The 27,860-nt window shown below is 39.9% G+C and overlaps 1 protein-coding gene across 3 annotated transcripts in view; it reads left to right on the top strand.

The window, feature by feature from the left end:
• The first annotated feature begins 4,839 nt into the window (after window positions 1-4,839).
• Window positions 4,840-27,860, top strand: part of LOC115220927 (RNA exonuclease 5) — a 45,466-nt gene continuing 22,445 nt past the window's right edge. The window contains exons 1-4 of one of the 3 annotated variants that reach the window (XM_029791127.2): window positions 4,840-5,223; window positions 22,289-22,440; window positions 25,945-26,071; window positions 26,421-26,517. In XM_029791127.2, the coding sequence (XP_029646987.1) occupies window positions 5,047-5,223; window positions 22,289-22,440; window positions 25,945-26,071; window positions 26,421-26,517 (553 nt within the window). In that variant the 5' untranslated portion in view covers window positions 4,840-5,046. Of the gene's footprint in view, window positions 5,224-14,118; window positions 14,506-16,691; window positions 16,815-22,288; window positions 22,441-25,944; window positions 26,072-26,420; window positions 26,518-27,860 lie in introns of those variants that run through there. The other 2 variants (XM_036510283.1, XM_036510284.1) reach the window with 2 other exon arrangements.

Raw genomic sequence — 27,860 nt, 5'->3', positions numbered from 1 at the left:
CCCAGAACTAAGCAATTCTACAACTCTATAATAAACACTGTATTGTATTTTTCTTTTAATCTTTTACTTGTTTCAGTCATTTGACCGCGACCATGCTGGAGCACTGCCTTTTAGTCGAACAAATCGACCCCCAATACTTATTCTTTGTAAACTCGATACTTATTCTATTGGTCCCTTTTGCTGAACCTCTAAGTTACAGGGGCATAAACATACCAACATTGGTTGTCAAGAGAGTTGGGGTAGGCAAAGACACACACAAACAAATATATATATATATCACCATGATCACCATGACCAATCAGGCTATCAGATGTTGCTACACATCGCTGGTCACAATGCGCTTCGCATTGTTTTAGCCTTCAAATGACGCCATCCCGCTGGCTAAGCGAGCAGGCCAATATATATATATATGATGGGCTTCTTTCAGTTTCCGCCTTCCAAATCCACTCGCAAAGTTTTGGTCAGCAATGCCTGTGTCTATACACTATTTTATACAGTGGTAAACTAGATTTTAACCTCAAACTAATTGATATCATGTTAAGGTATGCACTTGAAAATAATCAGTTGATGAAGTTAAAATTATTATTCAAATAAAAACAAATAAAATTACCCAACTTAAAACAAACAAAAAAATCCCAGTTCCTTTCAGACGAACAACAAAATAATAAGCATATATTAGAAAAAGATCTCCATTGGTTATGAATGACCATGGGATTGCACCTACACGGTTAAACCCCTGAGGCACAAGCCCAGGCAAGGTTGTTTATGCAAGACCAGCAGTCTATGCATACCAGCCTCCCCTCTCCACACCACCAATGTTATCCAAGGGAAAGGCAAAGGCCGATACAGCTTGGTACCAGTGACGTCGCAACTCATTTCTACAGCTGAGTGAACTGGAGCAACGTGAAATAAAGTGTCTTGCTCAAGAACACAACACACAACCTATTCCAGTAATCAAATTCACCACCTCATTCTTCAATTAATTTCCACCAAAAGTGGCCTTTTTTGTAGGGCACAAGAAGATTCTAGAAGATTGAATCCTGCAATGGCTTGAGGCTGAATAAACCAAATAGCTGTGAAATATTGTGGTTTGGTCATGATGTCTGAGTGTCCAGAGATTTGGCTTCAAAACCACTATATCTTGTAGTATTTAACTCCTGCCTGAACAGTTATGTATCTCAAAAGGTATAGTTTGGGATTAGATATTATACATGATAGGGAAAGGAAATCCAAAATTCAGTCATAAGCTCTAATTGTCTTTATATCTTGGTGACAAAAGACACAACTAACTTCAAGATCCTGCCTTAGAATTTCAATGCCCCGCTGGCTAAAGACTCCTAGGCCAGTCTTAGATATAATTCCTTTCATACTTTGGGCAGCTTGACATCTGCAATAACTCCGGTTTTGAGTATAGTTGCCCACATCTTTTCAAGCGATTTGAAGTTGCCTCAGACGTTTGAAGGTGACATGCTATGTCTTCTCAGGTCTCTTTCTCTTTCTTCAACTTTCTGGTGATACTCATTGTATGGCTGTCCAGAATATTTGTTCTTCTGAGCAGTTGAAAAACGACCTCATTCTTCTTCCCACCACAATATCTTGCAGGCTGCACAGATTGACTCTTGTTGGGACTTCAGAGTTTGAGATTCTGTCCCTAAAGGTGCTCTTGAGTATTCTGCATAGACACTGTTGATGGAATGCATCCAACCGCGGAATGAGCTTGACAGTCATTTTCCAAGTTTCTCATGCACAGACGACTGTTGGCAAGACACTGCTTTGACACATTAGGATCTTCATTTAGTTGTTTTTTGAAGTGATATCCCAGATCTAGTTCATTTCTCCAAATTCTGCCACTGCTTGCCTGGTTTTCAGGTTGACTTCTGCCTCAGAACCCTGTTCTGTAGCAATAATGCTGGCACAGAAGGTGAAGTTAGTGACATCTTCAGCATGTCTTTGACTCACAAGGGATTGCCAATCTATTTGACAACTAGTCTGCTTCACCAAGACCAATGAAATGGAAATTTCTGGAGAAACCACAAGAAGGAACTAATTTTAAATCAACTTATGCAACTATCATACATGCAGAAGGACAGGAGTCTGCTAATTCTGTAAGGGATTTGGCACCTCATGTCTACATATATTTTGGAACAAAATAAAAGACACCCAATACCAGCAGGACAAGCCAATAAAGATGATAGAACAAGTCATAGGGTGGAGGGTGATGAAACAGCAAAGCCAAAGGAACCAAGGAGACTTAGTTGTGTACCAAAACTTTGAGTGGGAGAAGTCCTTTAAAATCATATAATATTGCAAGAGGCTTAGTTTTCTAGGCAGGAAGAATGAAACATTACTGCAAATTAAAGTGCATGCATATTGGTTCCCATACTTACAATAAGAACCAAATGGTGCAACCTGAAATAGTGTGGTCGACCATAGTATAAAATAATTGTACATACAACGCCATGATATTCAGGATAGTAACAAGAAAATTGAGTTTTCACCATTATTACAATAAGCTAAACTGTGTCAACACTTACACTGCAAGACAGACAACCTACTCACTTCATGTTATAATGTTTTTATTAAATGCATAATCTGGTGATATCTCTCTCCAGATATGCTTAGCTATTGGCTTTTCTCTCAGGAGCTCCACCAAACATTGACAGGTTTTATTTAATCCTACTGGGCCCTTATACCTTCTTTGTCCAGAAAACTGTGTGGAAATCGAAGGTTTAGTCATTAACCACCCCACAATCTACTGAGTTAGATGGTTTCTGAAACAGGTAGAGCATGGATTAATCGTAAAACATAGACTTATTCCTAATTGCTGTGCTGTACTACAAAATATATCTACAAATGTTTAACCAACACTGCAGGTATTAACAAATGTAAATAGTTTGTTTATACAATCTCTTATTCAACAGATAAAAGATGGATTAGCTAGAGAGTGCTCAAAGGTAACTATATCTACAGGTAAAGTGTTTATATTTATCTGTAAATAAAGTGTTTGAAAAGCTATGGAAATATCCTGTAATACAATGTAACCTCAAAATAAATCACTGTTAAAGCACCGGTCATTTATCAAGTATTCGAGAAGTTTTTGCCCATAGAAACCATGTAAAAAAAGTTTATAGTCAATTCAACATTTCAACTCTGAGGTTTAAAAGGGATTAGTTTGACAAACGTGCAGCAATACACACACACACCATTGGCATAAAGAGAAGATTCATCTTTCTATAGTGACCACTATCCCATGGAACTTTTGTCATTGATGCATCCCATGTAAAAAATTGGTTGTCTACTTCAGTTAGATGTGTAGAAGTTCCTTTACTGCAGACGACTATTGCATCAATTATATATATGAGTATATGTCTTTGTGTTTATCCCCCCACTGCCACTTGACAACCAGTGTTTACGTGACCCTAACTTAGTGGCTCGGCAAAGGGAAACGATAGAATAAGTACCAGGCTTAAAGAGAATAAGCACTGGGGTTGATTGGTTCGACCAAAAATTCCTCAAGCCGGTGCCCCAGCATGGCCGCAATTTAATGACTGAAACTAGTAAAACATAAAAGAAACAAATTCGGTGGCGGGACACCAATCTGCTGTTGTGTTCGACGAGTGTTGTTGTTTAGTTTTAAGTTGATTCTATAATTAGATATATTTTAGTCATTATCATTCCGATTTTGTTTCAGGAGACATTAAGTAGTATGCCTTGGAAGAACACTACTCTGCAGACCCTATTTCGAGACGATAAGGAAGGAATTTAAGGGTGATGTGGAGAAATACAAGTCAGTAGTTAAGTCCGTCGAGTTATGTTGTTCAGTAATCAAGTCACCTTTATGATTAAATGCATCGTTAAAATGTTAACATCTTCATCTGCTTCGACCGAATATTTCAAAGATTTAAAAAGGAAATATTCTGTTATCGATGAAAACACACTTTCTACCAGAAAGAGAGCACGGAAAAGGGAGAAAGAATTTTAAAAGGAACTTTCTCTTTTTGGTTGAGAAGTGCTCAGTCTTGTTTAAGAACATAGTGAATAGTGTACCTTGGACAACACTACTCATTGCGCCCTGTTTGAAGACAATAAGGGAGCAATTTGAGAGAGATTTAGCAGTTAGTATATATGTTTCTTTATTACCCACAAGGGGCTAAACATAGAGGGGACAGACAAGAACAGACAAACGGATTAAGTCGATTACATCGACCCCAGTGCGTAACTGGTACTTGATTTATCGACCCCGAAATGATGAAAGGCAAAGTCAACCTCGGCGGAATTTGAACTCAGAACGTAACGGCAGACGAAATACGTCTACGCATTTCGCCCGGCGTGCTAACGGTTCTGCCAGCTCGCCGCCTTCTGTTAGTATAGATCAGGTGGAAGCACTCCGTCGGTTACAACGATGAGGGTTCCGGTTGATCCGAATCAACGGAACAGCCTGCTCGTGAAATTAACGTGTAAGCGGCTGAGCACTCCACAGACACGCGTACCCTTAACGTAGTTCTCGGGGATATTCAGCGTGACACAGAGAGTGACAAGGCCGGCCCTTTGAAATACAGGTACAACAGAAACAGGGAGTAAGAGTGAGAGAAAGTTGTGGTGAAAGAGTACAGCAGGGATCACCACCATCCCCTGCCAGAAACTCGTGGAGCCTTTAGGTGTTTTTGCTCAATAAATACTCACAACGCCCGGTCTGGGAATCGAAACCGCGATCTTATGACCGCGAGTCCGCTGCCCTAACCACTGGGCCATTGCGCCTCCACGTATAGATCGAGGACATCATGTAGGAAGCTCTCTAGTGAGAAGGAAATGTAGCGCTTCGTTGAGAGTTATCTCCCTTGAAATAACACCTCGCATGTCGTCTCAAAGCCATGTGTTGGGGAATTCTCATCTTTTTCGTCCCATCATGGAATAATTAGCCACAAGGAATCAACTTCCAAAGAAGAAATCGAAAAAAGGACTTACTAAACTTTGTATTAGTTCAGTTCTATTTATTTCATACTTTCCTGTCTCTCAGATTCGCTGAGTGTCATTTTCATCTTCAAAATGTTTACATCTTCTCACAATTCATCCGATCATTTAAAGAAATTAAAAAGGAAATATTCCGCTGTCGATGAAGACAACCTTTCTACCAAAAAGAAAGCACGACAAGAGAGAAAAATTAACAAGGCGATTTCTCTCTTTACACTTTGGTCAACGAATCCCCGGAAGAAACAAAAAACGGTAAGAAATATTCTACACACTTATATATATAGTAATATATTGATTGCCATATACATACATACATTAGATATATATCCATCAATGCAGTGTTGAGCATATATTTTCATCGTTCGATATTTACGTATATATGTATAAAGTAAGGATTTTTTGCCAACCTAATGTGGCAGTCCCATTTTGGGACGAATGCTACCGTTGCTTAGCCCCAGGAGCTGGCTATGCGACACATGATCTGTGTCGTAATCCTACTGGGCCCTTATACCTTCTTTGTCCAGAAAACTGTGTGGAAATCGAAGGTTTAGTCACTAACCACCCAACAATCTACTGAGGTTAGTATATATATATATATATATATATATATATATATATATATATATATATATCAGCCGAAATTGCGAAGATGATCCGGTTCTTGACTGAAGATTGAAGGCTTCGTATGTACTATCCGTGTTTTTTGTGTCGTCTTCTAATGTTTCACGTTCTTGTCCCAGTTTGTATTTTCTTACTTTTACATATATATATATATATATATATATAATATATATATATATATATATATATATATATATATACATATATATATATATATATATATTATATATATATATATATATATATATACACACACAGACGCAAATGTTGAACAATGAGAATGAGTGCTCAACATCGCATTGGTGGCTAAAATTTCTTTATCTGTGTACATCTGCGCTTGATAGCTAGTTTTGTTTACGTCCCCCTAATATAACGTTTCGAAATAAGCACCAGATTTTTTTTTAAATAAAGTATTGGAGTCGATTTGTACACCTAAATCAGTCAAGGTGATTCTCCCAACATGACTAGTCCAATGACTGAAACAAGTAAAAGCTATATATATATAAAAAAATTGGGCAAAATTACGGTATGAGTACCGTTACTGTCAAACTGGAGCACGTACTTTTGTTTACATTTGAAGAAGAAGATCATCGCTTTCCATTATGCTGGCCACAGTCTAATGATGCTGTTATAGCATGCCTAACCGCTAAATTAGGGGTCAATTCATTGAACTAAAAATTCTTAAAGGCGGTGCTCCAGCATGGTCGCAGTTGCTGACTGAAGCAAGTAAAAGACAAGAAAATTGCCATGCCATTAAGGAAAAGGACGAGTTTATTGTCTGGAGATAAAGAGGGCAGTTTGTGAAGGCGCATGGCTCAGTGGTTAGAGCGTTGGGATCACAGTCATGAGGTAGTGAGTCTGAATCCTGGACCGGGCTGTGTGTTGTGTTCTTGAGCAAGACACTTTATTTCATGTTGTTCCAGTTCACTCAGCTGTAGAAATGAGTTGCGACATTTACTGGTACCAAGCGATACCAGCCTTTGCCTTTCCCTTGGGTAACATTGGTGGCACAGAGAGGGGAGGCCGGTATGCATGGGTGGCTGCTGGTTTTCCATAAACAACCATGCCAGACTTGTGCCTCAGAGGGGAACTTTCTAGGTGTGATCCCATGGTCATTCATGACCAGTGAGGGTCTTTACCTTGTTGTCACAGGTTTCTGGCTCAACGGATATTACTTGCAGTGTTATTTCCAGACATATGCAAAAAAGAGTAGGACACATTTATGGTCAAGGGTGATCAGTGGCATGCATTTGAACTGCACAGACAAATACAGGTATATCAAATACCACACAACAAAAATTCTTGGTTTATTGAAATCATCTTCTTGTAACAGCATTCACCCAGGAAGGTTTAAGCTGGCTGTTACAGAGTTCACTGTCACGGGTCAAAGTAGTCCATGCATGACTGTTGGCAGCTGATCCAGCTGTGTATTGAAGCCATTCCCGGTTCCTGTGATGAATGCCAAAGACTTGAGGGCTAGAAACAAGCCCCATATCTGCTTCGACTGTCCAGAACATGTATCATAATAACCAAATGGTAGTTAAGACGAGCTCTATATGAGAAGGGAAGATAATCCCAAGAATCACAAATTCAAGCCAAATACATATCCAGACAATGTTTCAAGAGGTGATGGTCATTACCTTTTGCTCTGTGGTTATCTTGCTAACTTCTGTAGCATCAGTTTGTGCTTTAGCATGTTTTGCTGTCTCTGTGTTTGAAAGGTAAAAAAAATAAAAAGAAAGAAAATGTTTTATAGGCACAATGGTTAAGAAGCTCATTTTGCAACCATGTAGTTTTGAGTTCAGTCCTACTGTGTGGCACCTTGAGCTAGTGCAAGTATCCTCTACTATAGTCTCAGCCTAACCAATGCCTTGTGAGGGAATTTGGTGGGACATGTAAAAACTACAGGTGATAGTGCCACATAAAAAAACCACTGGTGCTGGTGCCATGTAAAAAGTACCCAGTACACTCTGTAAAAGTAGTGACATGTGGCTTAGTGGTTAGGGTGCTGGACTCATGATTGTAAGATTGTAGTTTCAATTCCTTAATCGGGCGATGCATTGTGCTCTTGAGCAAAACACTTCGTTTCATATTGCACCAGTCCACTTAGCAGGCAAAAATGAGTAACTCTGCGATGGACTGGCATCCCATCCAGGAGGGGAATAAATACGCCAGGGAAACAGGGAAACTGGCCCTTATGAGTCAGTGTGACTCGAGAAGGTAACTTTACCTTCTTTACTCTGTAGGAAGAGCATCCGGCTGTAGCTGGGATTCACAGTCAAATGACTGGGTGGAATTGCGTGAAAAATTACACAGAAGTGTAGAATGATCCAGTGGTGATGCTGGGCATTATATTTTTTTCATAGCTCCCATGGTTACCGAGATAATCTACTATAATGATACTCTTGTGTTTATGAATGAGAAAGGAAGGGTTGATAGGTGAATAAGGAAGGAAGGGGTGGTGTCATACTTGGTAGTGGGATGATGGAAATTGTACGCTGCAAAAATAATTCAACTCTGTGAATATATGTGTGTATGTAAAAGGGGGGGGGTATGTGTATGTGCGCGCACATGCGCAATGGAAGTGGGATGGTTCATTTTTGCTCGCTTAGTATTTGGGTTTATTTTTTGATTTGGTTGAATCTTGACTGGTTTTTTTGTTGGTTATTTTTTTAGCATTTTGACAGAAAAAAATAATTCTAAAATTGCTTTTTAATGTAAGCGTGCCCAAACAAGTTGAATGCTTACACAGAGCAGGTTTTACAGCCACATCATCCAAACCAACTGGGTGAAACCGAGCTTAGCTGCTGGTTATCTATATATCTATCTATGGCATAACTGCATGCTTAAGAAGCTTGCTTTGCAAGCACATGGTTTTGGGTTCAGTCCCACCATGTGAAATCTTAGGTAAGTATCTTCTACTATAACCCTGGGCCGACTAGTGACTTGTGAGTGAATTTGGGAACAGAAACTGTGTGTAAGCCTGTGCTATATGTATGGTGCATTAAAAGCATCCAGTGCACACTGTAAAATGGTTGGCATTAGGAAGGGCATCCAGCCATAGATGCCAAGCCATATCAGACTAGAACCTGATGCTGTTTCCCAGCTCTGGTCAAAACGCCCAAACCATGCCAGCAGCATGGAGAATGGATGGTAAAGAAAGGATGATAATGATATATATGTAATTATTTTAGTCTATAGCACTGATGAAAAATTTGGTAAAAAATTATAATGGAGTATCCTGTTTGTTGGAAATCTATATGGTCTTATGTGTCTGAGGAGAGTAGTTTATTTATAATTGATGTAATGTTTGCATTGATTGATTAAATGGAGCTGCTTGAAACGGCCGTAACACACTGATACCTCAACGTCCTTGTTACTTCTATATATGTGTGTTTGTGTGTATATATAGGCAGCGAGCTGGCAGAAACGTTTGCACGCCAGGCGAAAAGTGTAGCCATATTTCGTCTGTCGTTACGTTCCGAGTTCAAATTCCGCTGAGGTCGACTTTGCCTTTCATCCTTTCGGGGTCGAAAAATAAAGTACCGGTTACGCCCTGGGGTCGATGTAATCGACTTAATCCCTTTGTCTGTCTTTGTTTGTCCCCTCTATGTTTAACCCCTTGTGGGTAATAAAGAAATATATATGTATGTAATATATACAGGGTGTGTAAGGTATTTGAGGACAGATTTATGTTTATAAAAAAAAACAGATATATAATAACATATAATAACTTTATTTATCCAAAAATTCTATGAGGATAAAAATAAACTTTCTTTTCTCTAATGTTATTCAATAAAGTCATCTTCAACTCCAACAACTGCTTCTATATGAGATCTAAATCATCTACATGCTCAAATCAAGTGGTCCTGGTTCATTTTGGACATTACTCTGACTATGGCAGCTTTCATAGAATCTTTGGTGTTATGCGTGTGTTCATTGACCTCTCTCTCAACACCACTCCACATATAATAGTCCAATGGATTGCGATGTGGGAAATTAGGAGGCTAGATGTTAGGGTTTACCTGATCATGAAAATTTTCAGCCGTCGATTCCTGTGTTACTAGATCCATGTGTGATAGTGCAGAGTCTTACTGAAACACATATGGCCTTCTATTGCATGCACTGCCTATCCAGGGTTTAACAATTATTTCCAAGACCTCAATTTAGGTTAACTCTAAGGCCTTAAGGCTGTATCTCATGTCGGTCATTGCTGACAACCTCTAAAACCATGATAGTTGCAAGAAATTTTGTGTGCATAACACTTGGAACTGCAGAAGGATTTGCACATAGCCATCTGTCATTTCTTCTGTTAACTTTTTAAACCAAATCAAGTCTTCTGCTGGATTTTTCAGTTTGTTTAAGAGCCTTTTAGATCTGATGTAGTGATTTTCTTTTGCTTTTTTTGACAAATTGACCTTTCCTCATCATATAAGACTTATTTCTGACTGTTCCTTCTGACACATGGAGATCTTTGCATTTGACCTCATTGACTTTCTGGGGTTGCAACTAATGGTCTGTTGAACTTGCTGGATAAATTCAGGTGTTCTGATGATTTCAGAGCGTTTAGAATGCTTTTTATGCTTTGATACTGGTGATCCGTTTTCATCTTCAGTCTCTAGCTCCTTACAAACTTTGTAGATGAAAGCTCTGGCAACTTTTAAAAATTGAGACATTTCTAAATCGCTATGCTCAGCCTTTATAACCACAATAACAGCAGGCCTTGTCATTTCTTGAGTAAGCTGAGGGTCTGCTATTTTTATTTTTTGAAACAAAGATTATACAGAGTTAGCAAAAATGCAGCAATGACCCCCAAAAAAGGTATGTCCTCAAATACCTAAAGCACCCTGTACATACACACACACACACACTCACACATACGTGTGTTTGTGTTTGTTCCTGCTATCGTTCAACAGCTGGTGTTGGTTTGTTTACGTCCTTGTAATCTAAAAACTTAGCAAAAGAGACCAACAAAAATATACACCAGACCAAAAAAAAAACAGTAGTGGGATTAATTTGTTTGAGTAAACAAGTGCCCAGCTCGGCCACAGTCCAATGACTGAAACAAGTAAAAGATCATATATGCGTGTGTGTGTGTGTGTGTGTGACTTGTCCATTGAAAATTGAGTCCGTGTTCCTGGAGGAAAATCAAAGTGAAGTGTGGAACAAAGGAGGTCGATAAACATTGCCCTATCAGGTCACTTGGCCTCCTAGAAATAACAGCTAAGTCTAGATTAGCCTAGATAAGGCAATTAAAAACATGAAAACCGAGAAAGCCCCTAGTCCATCCGGAATCACAGCCGAGATGCTCAAAGTATCCAGTGAAGTAGGATACGGGTTAGTCACCCGCATAGATGATCCGGTCATTCAGGAAGGTGTAGTCCCCAATGACTGGCGTAGTAACATAATTGTTAGCTGCTACAAGAGTAAGGGTGATGCTTTAGATAGAAGCAATTATAGAGGCATCAAACTCCTGGACCAGGTGATGGAAATAATGGAGAGAGTTTTAGTCCAATTAATTAGGAGAAGAATTAGGCGAGACAAAATGCAGTTCGGCTTCGTCCAGGGAAAAGGAAAACATTTCTGGCACTATTTCATCGTCAGGTAACCGCAAGAGAAGTACTTAGCTAAGAATAAACCATTATACATAACATTCGTTAATCTAGGAAAAGCCTCTGATAGAGTGCCCCGCTGTGTGATATGGTGGGCTCCGAGGGGGCTAGGGATTGACGAGTGGCTGGTGAAAGCTGTACAGGCCATGTACAAAGTCACTGTTAGTAAGGTGAGAGTTTACTATGAGTACAGTGAAGAGTTTGGTGTACAGGGTAGGGGTCCATCAAGACTCAGTCCTTAGTCCCCTCCTTTTCATCACTGTCTGCCAGGCCACAACAGAAGAATTCAAGACCGGTGGGCCCTGGGGAGCTACTATATGCTCATGATCTTACCTTCATAGCGGATTCTATATCTGAGCCTGACGAGAAATTCCAGGTGTGGAAGCAAAACTTGGAATTTAAGGGCCTTAAGGTTAACTTAGCAAAAACTAAGGTCCTCGTAAGCAAGAAAACTGACAGGACCCTACCCCACTCAGATAGGTGGTACTATTTGATTTGTAGGAAAGGTGTAGGCAGGGACTTCATACAGTGTACCCAGTGTGAGCTATGGACACACAAGAGGTGTGGTCAATTAATAAGAAGGTTATCAGAGAAGATGGTTTTCGTATGTGGAAATGCACAGGATCCAGAAAAACTTTAGAGACTCAGGAAATTGATTCTCTCAAATACCCTGGGGTCTCATTAGAGGTAGTCGATAATTTCTGCTACCCAGGGTACCAAATTAGTAGCGGGGGAGGATGCACGGAGAGTGTGATAGCTAGAATAAGAATAGGATGAAGGAAATTCAGAGCTGTTACTTCTGTTGGCCACGAAAAGCTTCTCTTTCCGAGTGAAAGGAAGATTGTGTGATGCATGTGTATGGACAGCACTTCTACATGGTAGTGAGACGTGGGCCCTAAATGCAGAGGACATGCGAAGGTTAGAAAGGAATGAGGCTGGTATGCTCCGCTGGATGTGTAATGTAAGTGTACATGTTCGACAGAGTACTAGTGTTTTGAGAGAAAAGTTACGCATAAGAGGAATTAGTGTGCAAGAGAGAAGACTACGCTAGTTTGGTCAGGTTATGCAGATGGATGCCATAAAGAAGCACCGATCTCTCAAAGTAGATGGAACACGTGGAAATTGCAGACCCAGGAAGGCATCGGAGGAAGTACTGAAGAATGACCTCAGGGCGCTGAACCTTTCAGGGGATCGAAATGCCTGGCGCCTTGCTGTACTCAAGAAGACCTGTACTCCGCAGCAGAAGTGTTAAGACTGCTCATCTAGTGGTGAAAAGCACTCGTGGCGGTAAAGTGGTTGGCATTAGGAATGGCATCCAGCCTTAGAAACCATGCCAAATCAGACTGGAGTTTGATGCAGCTTACCAGCTCTGATCAAACCGTCCAACCCATGCCAGCATGGACAACGGACGTTAAACGATGATGACTCTTCGGAGATTGTATCACCAATCTGAAACATTTTGTTCGGCAGTTTCTGTAAAAGATTTTTATTTCTTTAATATTATTTTTCAACTTACTCAGAGACCGATTACTCTTTACTCTTTTACTCTTCTACTTGTTTCAGTCATTTGACTGCGGCCATGCTGGAGCACCGCCTTTAGTCGAGCAAATCGACCCCGGGACTTATTCTTTGTAAGCCCAGTACGTATTCTATCGGTCTCTTTTACAGGGACGTAAACACACCAGCATCAGTTGTCAAGCAATGCTAGGGGGACAAACACAGGCACACACACATATATATACGACAGGCTTCTTTCAGTTTCCGTCTACCAAATCCACTCACAAGGCATTGGTCGGCCCGGGGCTATAGCAGAAGATACTTGCCCAAGATGCCACGCAGTGGGACTGAACCCGGAACCATGTGGTTGGTAAGCAAGCTACTTACCACACAGCCACTCCTGCGCCTATCACAGCCACTCTTGCGCCTATATAGAACATACGTATATAAACTTACACAAATATTTATATATACACATATATACATTAACGATTTGTGAAAACATAACAGATGTATGTGTGTGTGTGTTCAAGTTTGTGTTTCACTGTTTAACACGCTCTCTCGTGGACGTCAAAGACAATGGTGTATGTATGTATGTATGTATGTGTGCGCGCACGCGACCGTGTATTTCATTGTCCATCTGGAAAAGAAAAAGACGAGATGGTCTTTGCTGGAATGTCTTTGATCCAATGGTGTAGGGTGTAAAGGCGAGCTGACAGAAACGTTAGCATGCCGGGCGAAATGCTAAGCGGTATTTCGTCTGCCGTTACGTTCTGAGTTCAAATTCCGCCGAGGTCGACTTTGCCTTTCATCCTTTCGGGGTCGATAAATTAAGTACCAGTTACGCACTGGGGTCGATGTAATCGACTTAATACCTATGTCTGTCCTTGTTTGTCCCCTCTGTGTTTAGCCCCTTGTGGGTAATAAAGAAATAGGTGTAGGGTGTCTCTTTGCTGTACCTCTTCCTTGAACATAACATACCCTCAGTTCTTCGTGCTTTGATGATCAGTCCGTTCGGTCAGAGTTGACTTCGAGCTTAATCTACAGCAGTGATTCTAAACGGGGGTCATACGACCCTTGTGGAGTGGGGTCCATATGAGATTTGTTATTAAAATTCATCTACAAGAAGAGATCGTTTATACTTCTTCTGTACACAAAATATTTTAACGATTTTTTAAATACAATTCCCGACAATATTTAAATATAAAAAATGTAATAGGATTTTTCAAACATTGACTGGTTATGAAGGTCCACCAGAGTAAAATTGTCTGCCTGCAACAAAGACGAGGTGGTCACGACTAAGGAGCGCCGAGCGAACGTTTCGTTTATTCAACTCCTCCGCTCGTGCTGCCCGAAGCCGTGACGACCGCGTTCCTCTTCCTCCTTCTCCTTCGCCTCTTCCCTTTCCCCTTCCTTAACAACAATAACAACAGCAACCACACTTCAACTGTAATACAAACTCTTTCACCACCATCGCCATCACCATCGCAGTAGTCATGACACGGCAGACAACAGCAACAACAATACTAACGTGATGTGCAACAAAACTAACACTTCCTCTATATCGGCCGCCGCTGCTGCCTCCACCACCGTCACCACCGCCACCACCACCACCACCAACACCACTACCACCACCTCCACCACCACCACCGTCAACACCACCACCACCACCACTACAAACAACAACATCAACATCAGTGAACTACGAATGGCCGAGTCAGTCGGATACCGAAGGATCGGTGGTTCGTTCCCAGTTACATTTAGTTTAATGTATCCATGGCCGACACACTCACTCCCTCTGGTTGTAAGTAAAATTTGTGTTTTACTACGTTGTCTCATTGTTTTTTAAACATGCACAGGGGTTGCCGGATCGAATCGAATCGAATCTTGTCTGTAATCTTGTACCTCACTTCATCGTCCCTTTCCACTCACTCACTCTTTCTCTCTCTCTCTCTCTCTATTGCTTCCACTTCTGTTATCAAAGAAAAAAAAAATATATATATATATATATATAATAATGAAGGAACTGCTGTGTCTTTTACTATAGCCCCAGGTCGGCCATTTACCTTTAAGTGGATTTGGTAAACGGAAACAGTGGAAGCCCATCGTGTATGTATGTATGTATGTATGTATGTATGTATTATGTGTGTGTGTATGTATGTAAGGATACCTACACAAGTCTGACTACATCGACTTTGTTTCCTCATCACTTGTATATATATATATATATATATATATATATTAATCAGCCGAAATTGCTAAGATGATCTGGTTCTTGACTGATGACTGAGGGCTTCGAATGTCCCGTCCCGTGGTTCTTGTGTCGTCTCTGTGGTGTTTCATGTTCTTGTCCATGTCTGTAATTATTTTTACTGTTTACCTATATATATATATATATATAATATATATATATATATATATGTCTGTGTGTATGTGTGTCCTCTCTACCGCTTGACAAATAGCGTTGGTTTGTTTACGTTCCTCTAACTTAGCGGTTCTGCAAAAGATGCCGATAGGATAAGTACCAGACTTAAAAGGAAAAAATAAATAAATAAATAAAGAGTGCTGGGGTCGGACTAAAACCCTTCAAGGCAGTGCCCCAGCATGGCCATAGTCCAATGACTAAGCCGAGTAGCAGCCAACGTCAATAACTTCTTCGAAGCATCCTCGATGATGATGGAAATGATGAAGGTTTCTCAGTTTTGCCACAGGGGAACATCATAAGGACTTTAAACAATTTGTCCGTGGGGTTTACATAAAAGATGAAGGGAAGAACGGGATAGGACGACGGGGAAACGAGATTACCGGTATGATACATTGTGTACAAAATATATGAACATATGGATGATACAGGAGAACCCCCAACTAGAGCTAATCAAAGAACCTCACAAATCTAGGATTATCCTGGCTCAAGGGCTCTAGCTCTCACCCAACTGGTGTCCTATCTAGAAGCGCATGCTAAGAATAGGTCCAGGATCTTTTTCGTTTTCTCCCAGCCACAAATTTTTATCTGGAAATTTTCAAACAATGTTCTTTCGATGTAGTTTTGCATGTTGATGACGTATATTGCATTCATTATTTAGGAAAAATTATAATAAAGTTAAAAGTTAAAAGCATTTTCTTTTATGGAAAGTGAGGGTCGAGGTGGAGGGTGGCTTTGACAAAAACATTGACACGCAAGGTTTGAAATTTTGTCGAGGAACGGGTGTCAGTCGAAACCCTTCGACTCCAGCACTTGACCGGTTACTTTTTATTATATCGCCCCCGAAAGAAAAGAAAAGGAAAAAAAAAGGCTCAGTTGACCTCGGCGGGATTTGAACTCGGGTCGTAAAGAGCCGGAGCAAATAAGGCGGCACAACCGCAATCGTTATGATTATCATCATCATCATCATCATCATCATCACTGTTGTCGTCGCGGCTATCATCGTCGTCGTCATCATCATCATCGCTGTTGTCGTCATCATCGTGGTTATGATCATCATCATCAACAACAACACCGCTGGCAGCAACTACAACAACAACAACAACCACAGTCACCACCACCACCAGCACCAGCACAACAACAACAACAGCCACACGTTAACGAATCTTGAAGGAAATTTGACTGTTTCGATTTGACGCTACTTTTGCTAAAAACAAAAACAAACAAAAACAACCAACCCAAAAGTAAAAAACAAACAAAAAAAAGACAAAAGCGTTCCTTTCTTGGCGATTCAGTCACACACACATATGTGTGTGTGTGTGTATGTGTGTGGATATGAAAACCCGAGCCCCTCGTCCTCGTTAAACCCTCTGCCGACCTCTACTGATTAGGATTGCACCCCCCACTTTTTTTACCCTTCTTTTTTTCTCTTCCTTTTATATTTTTTGTTGTTTTTTTTCCCTTTTTCGTTTTTATTTTGCAAACTCCCTTTGGCCTTCCTACTCCCGTTTCCGGTGGGGTTTTTTGTACCTGTACTTTGGCGATCGAACTCGGAGCCGATACCCTGTACGATTTACTGACAATAACAAAAACAGCAACAACAACAACAACAACAATAATCGTTTATTTATTTGCCTCAAGAGTGACGGATTTAATAATAATAACAATATTTTACCATGTCAGCAATCAAGGTTGGTTCTCTCTCTCTCTTTCTCTCTCTCTCTCTCTGTCTGTCTGTCTCTCTCTCTCTCTTTGTTTTTAAGACGTTTTAGTTACGCGCGGGGGTGGGGCCGGTGGATGGGAGTTGTTGAAATCCAATGTGGTTCTGATCTAGTACACTTATTCTATGATCAGAGACATTCCAACCATGACCATCCCGTCTTGCCCCCACCCCACCCCACCCCAACCTTGTTATAATACATGAAAAACGTACCTTAATGTTTCTTTCATATTTTTTTTATCTTTGAAATATCAGCAGTATAAAATGAGGGTGATCTGGCTGCTATTTTTATCAGGCCTAACACCCTTATATAAAGCTTCCTTGTCCCAACAAACATTTACATTATTTACATTTGACAGATATTTGTCCTCATCTTGTTTGTTGTTAACTCAACGTTTCAGCTGATATACCCTCCAGTCTTCATCAGGTGTCCTGGGAAAATTTCGTACCTGGGTTCTCATTCCTAAGGTATTTTTCTGATGTTAGTATTATTATTCAGGTCACTGACTGGAATCGAACTCAGAATGTTGGGGGTTAGTAGCCTGTGCTCTTAACCATTACGCCATATTGTTTCAGCCCTGATTAAGCAAACCTGTGATCAAAGGCATTCTAGCCATGACCATCACAGATTTTTTTTTTCTTTTTCCCTGTCACGATGTATCTAGAACTGCATTATTCAATGTGTAGTGGAGGCGCAATGGCCCAGTGGTTAGGGCAGCAGACTCGCGGTCATAGGATCGCGGTTTCGATTCCCAGACTGGGCGTTGTGAGTGTTTATTGAGCGAAAACACCTAAAGCTCCACGAGGCTCCGGCAGGGGATGGTGGTGATCCCTGCTGTACTCTTTCACCACAACTTTCTCTCACTCTTACTTCCTGTTTCTGTTGTACCTGTATTTCAAAGGGCCGGCCTTGTCACTCTCTGTGTCACGCTGAATATCCCCGAGAACTACGTTAAGGGGTACACGTGTCTGTGGAGTGCTCAGCCACTTACACGTTAATTTCACGAGCAGGCTGTTCCGTTGATTCGGATCAACCGGAACCCTCGTCGTCGTAACTGATGGAGTGCTTCCATTCCATTCAATGTGTCCCGTAAAAACACTGAGCAATGCAATTCTACAGTGTTCCCACAGACACCCCCAGGGCTTTGAAAGGCCCCTTTCACTCAACAAAGCAATGTTGTTTACCACAGACTTGTTTCCTCTCTCAATTGAAAGAAATATGGAACTGAATAATGACAAACACATGTTAACATCGTATTGTACTCTTGTTATCATTATCACTATTCCGAGGTCGACTTTACTTTTCATCCTTTTCGGGGTCGATAAAATAAGGACCAGTTGAACACTCGGGTCAAGGTAATCAACTCATCCCCTCCCCCAAAACTGCTGCCCTTGTGGCAAATTTGAAACCATTATTATTATTATTATTATTATTATGATAAGCTGGCAGAATCATTAACATACTGGAGGGAATGCTTGGAGGCATTTTGCCCATCATTACATTCTGAGTTCAAATTCCACCATGGTTGACTTTGTCTTTCATCCTTTTGGGTCAATAAATTAAGTACCAGTTGTGTACTGAGGTTGATGTAATCGACTTAACCACTCTTCCCCCCTCCCTCCCACCAAATTTCAGGCTTTGTGCCCATAGTAGAAAGGATTTTTATTATTATATTATATACAGTTGAAGGAATCCGGGGTAGAGGTAGACCCAGGAAGACATGAGATGAGGTGGTCAAGCATGACCTTCGAACGTTGGGCCTCACAGAGGCAATGTCAAAAGACTGGAGATATGCTGTGACTGTGAAGTCCCAACAAATGAAATGAGTTCATGGCTCACAGGATGGCCTGCTGTGCTTACCTTGGATCGTAGGGCAACCTGCTGTGCTTGAGGAGACCTATTGAGTCAAGTACATCAATGTCAAAATTAAAATCCAATGGAAATTGTAGTTGTGATACCCGTGCCAGGTATGATGGTGACACTCATTTACAACGATCACGTAACATCAAGTTATCAAGAAACAGATACATAGTAGAAAGGATTTTTATTATTATATTATATACAGATGAAGGAATCCAGGGTAGCGGTAGACCCAGGAAGACATGAGATGAGGTGGTCAGTGGTCAAGCACCATCCAAACGTGGCCGATGCCTGCACCTCCTTGACTGTCGTCCGTGCCAGTAGCATGTAAGAAGCACCAACTAATCATGGCTGTTGCCAGCCTCCTCTCGCCCCTGTGCTGGTGGCACGTAAAAAGCACCCACTTCACTCACGGAGTGGTTGGCATTAGGAAGGGCATTCAGCTGTAGAAACACTGCCGGATCAGACTGGAGCCTGGTGCAGCCTCCTGGCTTCCCAGACCCCAGTCGAACCGTCCAACCCATGCTAGCATGGAAAATGGATGTTAAACGATGATGATGATTCTAAAAGGATTGACATAACTCATCAGAAAGGTAAACAGTTAAGGCGAAGAGCGCAATTCGATTGTAAGATATTTTATTGGTTGAACGATATTTCAACAGTAAGTCTGTCTGTGTCAAGTTCAAAATAAGAAGTGATAAAAATTCAAAATTACAGAAATTTAAACATAAAGTATGAACGAGAGCAACCAGTGTCCACACATTGAATATTTGAATGATACAAAATCCATTGGCCCAGGATTGGACTCAACATGGGTGTCTAAGAAAACTAACAGGGCTGACAAGCCAACTGTAAGAAGGAATGAAATGCAAAAGCTGTAATTTACATTACAGTTTTCCTTAGACAACCAACTGCTTTGATAACTTCCAGAATTTCTCTATGATCCAATTTTTATTCTGTGTACCATGAAATCAATCATCTCAATCTACTTGGTTTTGATATTTTAAAAAGGATTAACGTAACTCTTCATAAAGGTAAGCAGTCAAGACGAAGAGCGTGATTCAATAATTTAAAATTTTCATCACTTCTTATTTTGAACTTGACAAAGACAGACTTACTGTCGCGTATAGGACGGATCCGGCTATCAGCTGAATCCATAGTGAAGATTGCCCCGCTGACCTCCTTTAGCCAGGAGGGCAAGGCAGTTTTCCTTTGCCTAGTGGCTGTAACGAAAGAGGTGATATGGTGGACCCATTTGAAAGGGCTAAGGTCAGACACTTTCCTCTTTGGCCAAGGCCTCATCAACTTTTTCAAGTTTCACTTGAAAAGGAAGATGAGAGTAGAGAGTGAAGTGCTGTCTGGTAGCAAGTTTATTGAAAGGTGGGTGAATGAAGCAAGAATGGCCATTATGAACGGACCAATTCTGAGGATACACCTGTAATATAAAAAGGTATTACAAAAGGAGAAAGGGGCTCTCTACCCCCCTTTTGACAAGGCTCTCGTTGCTTATATGGGTTTTTCCACGAGTAACCTTTCGAAGCACCTCCCCCTTTAGGGAGTTTTTCATTGTTAAATATTTTCGCTGTTACACTGTTTTTTTTACACGGATTTTTCAAACGGACAAAACCCTTTGTAACTTTCGTCCTGTGTTTTGTCCCTAAATGTTATAATTGATTTTTGTTAGCCCTTGAGGCCAATAAACGAATTAATTATTATTATTATTATTATTATTAAGTTGGCAAGCTGGCAGAATCGTTAGCATGCTAGGTGAAATGCTTAGCAGTATTTCTTCTGCTGCTGTGTTCTGAGTTCAAATTCTGCCAAGGTCAGTTTTGCATTTCATCCTTTCAGGGTCGATGAAATAAGTTCAAGTTGAGTACTGGGTCAATGTAATCAACTCATCCCCCCACTCCCACCCAAGATTGCTACCCTTGTGGCAAAATTTGAAACCATTATTATTATTATTATTAATATTATTATTATTTTTATTTTTATTATTATATCTGTCATTATCAGTTATGACCAAAGACAATACACAGGTGAAGAAGTCAGGGCATGGTGTGCCTGGCTGTGGTCAATCTGTCCAATGCATGATTGGAAGGCTCTTCCACAGGTTGGGTGCTGGTGGTTTATTGAGACTGAAGGCAAGGATTTAGCTCTGGGTTTGCACAGCTTGCATTCTCTTTGTGCCCCTGCGATCTTGATCTGTTCGTAGAAGATGACACCTCTGTTGGTGCAGCTTTGCCAGGCATGGTGGTCTTGTGCTTGCGTTTCCCAGGTGTCAGGGTTGATCTCAACTGAATGATTATGTAGGCACAGGCATGGCTGTATGGTTAAGAAGCTTGTCCATGAATTTTGGTAGATGCATATTGAATGGAGACCCATCATGTGTTTGAGATCTGTGTGTCTGTTTCTTGATAACTTGATGTTACGTGATCGTTGTAAATGAGTGTCACCATCATACAAGCTGTGTTGCTTGCTTCCAATCTTCCACAAAGACATGTCTGGCCATGAGGAAATATCACCTTGCTTGGAAACAAGTGAGCGCTGGCATCAGGAAGGGCATCTAGCTGTGGAAAATCTGTCTCAAGAGATTCTATCTCACTCATGCAAGCATGGAAAGGTGGACATTTAAATGATGATGAGGATTTAATAATTATAGGTAACTGCTTAACTGCACATCTTATTTAATCCTTTAGCATTTAACCTGGCCATATCCAGCCCAAATATTCTGCCTGTTTTATGTTAAAACTGACTAGATCCAACATCTCACACCTATCATACAATGCCATTCTAGAAATATACTGACATATCATTGAAATCTTGAAACCATAAAATAATCTTTTCTACTCTAGGCCCAAGGCCCAAAATTTGGGGGAGGGGGCCACTTGATTAGATCAACCCCAGTACGCAACTGGTACTTAATTTATTGATCCCAAAAGGATGAAAGGCAAAGTCAACCTTGGCGGAATTTGAACTCCGAATGTAAAGACAGACGAAATACTGCTAAGCATTTCGCCTGGCATGCTAACGTTTCTTATTTTTTTTATTGCCCACAAGGGGCTAAACATAGAGGGGATAAAGAAGAACAGACAAAAGGGTTAAGTCGATTACATTGACCCCGGTGCGTAACTGGTATGTAATTTATTGACCCCGAAAGGATGAAAGGCAAAGTCGATCTTGGTGGAATTTGAACTCAGAACGTAATGGCAGACATTTCTGCCAGCTTGCAGCCTTTGAAACCATAAAATAATGCGTGATTAATTCAAAGCATTGTGAATAAATAAGCATTACATTTGACAATAGTTTGAATGCTAAAGGGTTTATCTACACTGCCACCCTTTTATGATTTTAAATACAGCTCATAGACCTTGACCCCAAAGCTATATTTACGTTGAAGGCCTCCAAGGGTTTGCAGGTCCCCATGTTTGGAATTGCTGATATTGAGGTTTCCATGACAGGAATATTATCAAACTGCTAATGTTTTTCTTTCTTTATGTGCAACTGTTTTGACAGTTGACAGTGTTTGTATTGTTATTTTTCTTGTTATTCTCTTTTGCATGTAACCACATGTTGCTGTGCAGAATTACCCCCAAATTAACCTCAAGTTCCCCAGTTTGGATGTGGGAGATGCCAAAGCCGACACACCATCTCAGTCACCGTCTTTGTTCATTACCGATATTCAGCAGCTGATACTTAATGCCGTCCTTAAAGGAGACGCTTGCATGAAGCCAAGGTAAATATAGACGCTTCTCTTTGGTAAATGTAGCATTTTATTTTTACTTCTGGTTGGACAGATAGTTGTTCCTTGAGCACATCTTCACCTTTTTGTCACCATATTTCTGTTGATTACTACATGGCCATCCTTAGAAATATTTTCATGAAACTTAAGTAAATATAACCTTTGGTTAGATATTTGGTTCTGTAAGCATGGCTGGTACCTGTAATTCATTCTTCGGTTACTATACTGCTATTGAAATTCACTGCCTTTGTTTCAGTGAGTTTTCAATTAATTTTCAAAATAAACTTTTCTACTCTAAGCACAAGGCCTGAAAGGCCAGTCAGTTTGATCAACCCCAGTATGCAACTGGTACTTAATTTATCAACCCTGAAAGGATGAAAGGCAAAGTTGACCTTGGCAGAATTCAAACTCTGAATGTAAAGACAGATGAAATACAGTTAGGCATATCACCCTGCATGCTAACATTTCTGCCAGCTTGCTGCCTTAAAGATAAGGAATGAAAATATTTTCTACTCTAGGCACAAGGCCCGAAAATTTTGGAGAGGAGGGGCCAGTCAATTAGATCAACCCCAGTACACAACTGGTACTTAATTTATCTACCCCGAAAGGATGAAAGGCAAAGTCGACCTCAGCAGAATTTGAACTCAGAATGTAACGGCAGATGAAATACAGCTATGCATTTCGCCCAGCATGCTAACGTTTCTGCCAGCTCGCCGCCTTAATTTTCAAAATAATCAGCAACTGATTAAAATAGTTTTGTCATTATTAACCCTTTTATTACCAGATTTCTGTTGAAATATACTGGCTTTGATTCTATTAATCTAGAAAATTAAAAAAAGATTTAGTGAAATAACTTTGTCATTTTTGAATATAAATTAACATGAAATTTTGATGGAAGATTTGAAAGTAGATTACTTTAATCCTTTAGCATTCTGATTATTCTGTCAAATATAAGATTTAATTATTCAAATTGTTTTGAATTAATCATTTCAAATTTTGAATTTTCAATGATGATTGTTTTCAGAATTACATTGTAGAATAGGTGTGATAGGCCAGATTTAGTCATTTTCTCCACAAAAAAAAGGTAGAATATTTGGGCCGGATATGGTCGGTTAAAATGCTAGATGGTTAAAAATAAGCTTTAGTGATAGAACATGACTACTTTCAGGTGGTTAGATTTCAAAATGTTCATGCCATTCTCAAATCTTGATTATATTACAAATCTGGTTTACGGTTAGAAGTAATCAAAAACGTTTAGAAACTGCCATGTCGAAAGTACACACGGTCACAAACATTGATTGAGCTGTGAGAGATATTTGCTTGATCTGGAAACTGAAGATATCTGCTTATACTGTAATTTGTCTTGGAGATAAGACATTAAACTACATTCAGTATTGAGGTCCCAGCTTAGGAGTTCAAGGGTTTTGGTTAGTACGGGGTTACCACCCTTAAGTCACCACTACTCCTAGATCCTTCTGTGTTCTGTCACATGGGCAGACTTTATGTTACAGTCCCAGATTTTAACATTGGTATTTTCCTTGACTATTTGTTGTTTGTGGTTATTCCATCTGAACTCACCTATAAGACCATTTTTCTAACATAGCTTTTTTTAGATGGATGATCCAGACTTCATCATCATGTCTGAACTTATATTCCGTTGGTGCTATTTTTGGCCATTCTGATGTTAACTGGAAGATTAACTTGCCGCTTTCATTACACAGTTACACTTTTCTGATGCACTTTCGCTATTGATATTTTTCTTCATTCAACTTTTACGACAGTTTGCAGGGTGCAAATACCAACCCTTGTATTTCTTTCTTCAAAAAGCCATTTTGTATCTATTTCCAAGATTCAATACTTCTCATTTCTTCTGTATCTCTTATAATTTTTTTCTATGTAATGTTTTCTTTGTTCCTTCCTCATTTTCTTCATGTTATTATTTATTGAGCAAGCGAGCAACACATGCCATCAAAGTGATGCTGGGGTATGAATATATGAAGCCTAATATATCCATCTGATAAGGGTACACCAGGCACATGCATCACAACCATGTGTGCAACATGGTGATTTTGTATCAAGATAAACAACACATGACCTTGCAGATGGTGGGGCCCAGTTAGAATTTTCTTTAAGTCAAGTAGCCAATCCTGCTCAAAAGTTCCCTGAATAAGGGTTGTTTAAGGATGATGAATGAAACTACTGTGTTTCCAAAGGTGACTTATTCAAACACCAAAGAATTCCTCTCAATAACATGGTTATAATGCCCTTCCACTACTCCTGCTTGTGATCATAGATGCACATATCATCAGGCACTAAGGGACATACTCGACTGCTTATGATCAAGCAACTGACAAGCAAATCTGTATTGAGCAGAGTATTTGTTGTAGCCCATCTTTTACACTAAGACAGAGCATGTACATGATAACACTTCCAGTCAGTTAATGTCTGAAGCCATGAGTGCCACCGTCTGGTATTGCATCAGGGCATTTATTATTATAAAGGTGGTCAGCTGGCAAAATTGTTAGCACACCAGGCAAAATGCTTAGCAGCATTTCATCTGCCTTTATGCTCTGCGTTCAAATTCCACCAAGGTCGACTTTGCCTTTCAACCTTTCAGGGTCGATAAATTAAGTACCAGTTGCATGCTGGGGTCGATCTAATCGACTGACCCCTCCCCAGAAATTTCAGGCCTTGTACCTACAATAGAAAAGAATATAATTTAAGGCCAGCTGGCAGAAACGTTAGCATGCCGGGTGAAATGCTTAGTGGTATTTCGTCTGTCTTTATATTCTGAGCTCAAATTCCACTGAGGTCGACTTTGCCTTTCATCCTTTCAGGGTTGATAAATTAAGTACCAGTTTTATACTGGTGTTGATCTAATCGATTGGTCCCCATCCCCTAAAATATCAGGCTTTGTGCCTAGAGTAGAAAAGTATATTCTGAGTTCAGATTCTGCCAAAGCTGGTTTCACTTTTCATCCTTTCGGGGTCGATGAAATAAGTACCAGTTACACACTGGGGTTGATGTAATCGACTTATCCCCTCCCCCAAAAATCTCAGGCCTTGTGCATATAGTAGAAAGGATTATTATTGTTGTTATTACCTCCACCTTCACTAAGGTGGAGGTATTGTTTTCACTTGTATTTGCTTGTTTGTCTGACCGTGGACAAGATATCTCAAGAACTGCTGGATGGATTTGGATGAAACTTTCAGGAATGTATGGCCTCGTGACTGAAGTGAACGGATTAGATTTTGGGATCAATCTGGTACCGGACAAGGATTCTGGATTATTTTTCCTGTTTTTTTTACTTGATTTTTGAGAGCAGTCAGGTTCATATTTAGTATTCTCGTTTGTGAGAGCAATCGAGCTTATTTCAGATATTCCCATTTTAAAAATCATCTCTGGCTAATCGTTGAGAGGATGTTGGTGTTGCCTTGGTGAAGGTCTGCGTTCTATGAGTGCTTTTGTTATTAATAAATTGATCTGTTATATTTTCAGGTGGTGTGAACTGAAATACAGCCAATTGATCTCTTCCACTTTTGTCATAGTTTTGAAATCTGTCAGCATCAAAGACTTCAAGAAATATCACAGCTGTTTCCCAAATGTGTGCAGAGATTTTAATAAGGTTTGTTGTTTATTGTTGTTTAGCCCCCACCAAATTAGCCCTGACTTTTGCAGACCAATAAATGAAGAGCATTCTCACCATGACCATCCTGTCTTTGTTTTAAGCTGTTCTTTCTAGGAGGTTAAATAACCACAGAGAGGGCCCTTCTTCATTGTTTGCCTTTCATCCTTTCGGGAGTCGATTAAATAAGTACCAGTCATGTACTGAGATTGATGTAATCTACTTAATCCCTTTGTCTGTCCTTGTTTGTTCCCTCTATGTTTAGCCCCCCCCCCCACCTGTGAGCAATAAAGAAATAAATATTATAAAAGTCTCTGGTTCAAATGTCTTCTTTGTGAATTTCTTACAGGCTACAGAAGTGATAAGTTCAGCTCAGTTTGGAATTAGCACAGAGTGTGAATTCTTCAAGGTCCAAATAAACAGCATTCAACTCTTCAAGTATGGCAGTATGTGTCAACTATGTTTCTCATTTCTTTTTTCTTTTTTTTTTTGTTGTCATTTCCATGTAATTAATGTTTCAACTGTTTTTTTTTTTGTTTTTTTTTTTAATGGCTGTGAGGTTAAGTTTGTGGACTACTGGCACCAGTATTGTAAGTTCAAACCTTACTGTTGCCACAGTCATTGTTCAGGGTGGGCCAAAAGTCACACCAAATAATTTCAATATGCTTCGGAATTGTCGAAGACATGCTTCAGCTTTTGTATAATTGGTTATATCATCATCATTGTTTTATCATCCACTTTTCCATGCTTTCATGGGTCGGATGGAATTTAATGAACTTGTTGAGGCAGATTTTTCTCCAGCCCTTCTATGCCCCTACCTGTCGCCAACTCTCACCTGTTTCCAAGTAAGGTAATATTTCCCCATGGATGGACATGTTCTTCATAGAAGATTGGAAACAAACAAAGATTGCTTGTATGATGACGACGACTTGTAAAAGTCAATAAATATGTACTTTACTAAAAATTAATGAATGATATTTCGGTTTTCTGTTGAATTATTCTTATAAGTAAATTAACATAAAAACGAGCATCAACCCTTTAGCACTCAAATCAGCCATATCTGTATCTGACCAAATATTTTATCTGTTTTATGTTCAAACCATCCAGATCTGGCCTCTCACACCTACCCTACAATGTCATTCTAAAAATAAACAATGACATCATTGAAACCTCAAAGCTGCAAGATGATACATAATTAATTTTTAAAAATATGAATAGATAAGCATTAAACTTGACATTAATATGAATGCTAAAGGGTTAATATGTGTGTATGTGTATATCCCCTCTCTCTCTTTCGGAGAGGCACTGAGCAGCTATACGCACACATACACACACGGCAGTAACTTCTGCCTACCGAATTCAATCACAAAGCTTTAGTCGGCTTGGGGCTATAGTGGGACTGAACCCGAAACCATGTAGCTAGGAAGCAAGCTCCCTAACCACACAGCCATGCCCTTTTCGTTTGTATAACATGTTGGTTTTGGCTATCCAGGAGTAATGCCATATATATATCGTTGCTATTATGTTAAACTGTCTTATGTCCAAATTTGGCCAAATGTGTTTTTTTTTCAATATTTATTTTCCTTTGCAATAGCCGGTTCTTTTGGTCACACTGTCGTATTTCCAACTACTTCAGATGCCAAGATATCAAAAGTTGTCAAAGTGTAGTACAACAGTTTTGCTATGGAATGGTAAAACTATTTTTCCATTTTCTGAAAAAGCAACGTTTTGGGCTTACGGTACTTTTGCATAATAACAACGATATACATATTCGAAATAATTACATCAT

Source organism: Octopus sinensis, linkage group LG17 (assembly GCF_006345805.1).
Source record: "Octopus sinensis linkage group LG17, ASM634580v1, whole genome shotgun sequence".
NCBI classification, from domain to species: domain Eukaryota; kingdom Metazoa; phylum Mollusca; class Cephalopoda; order Octopoda; family Octopodidae; genus Octopus; species Octopus sinensis.
Note: the sequence above shows the minus strand (reverse complement) of the source record. Positions and strands in the feature narration are given on the sequence as shown.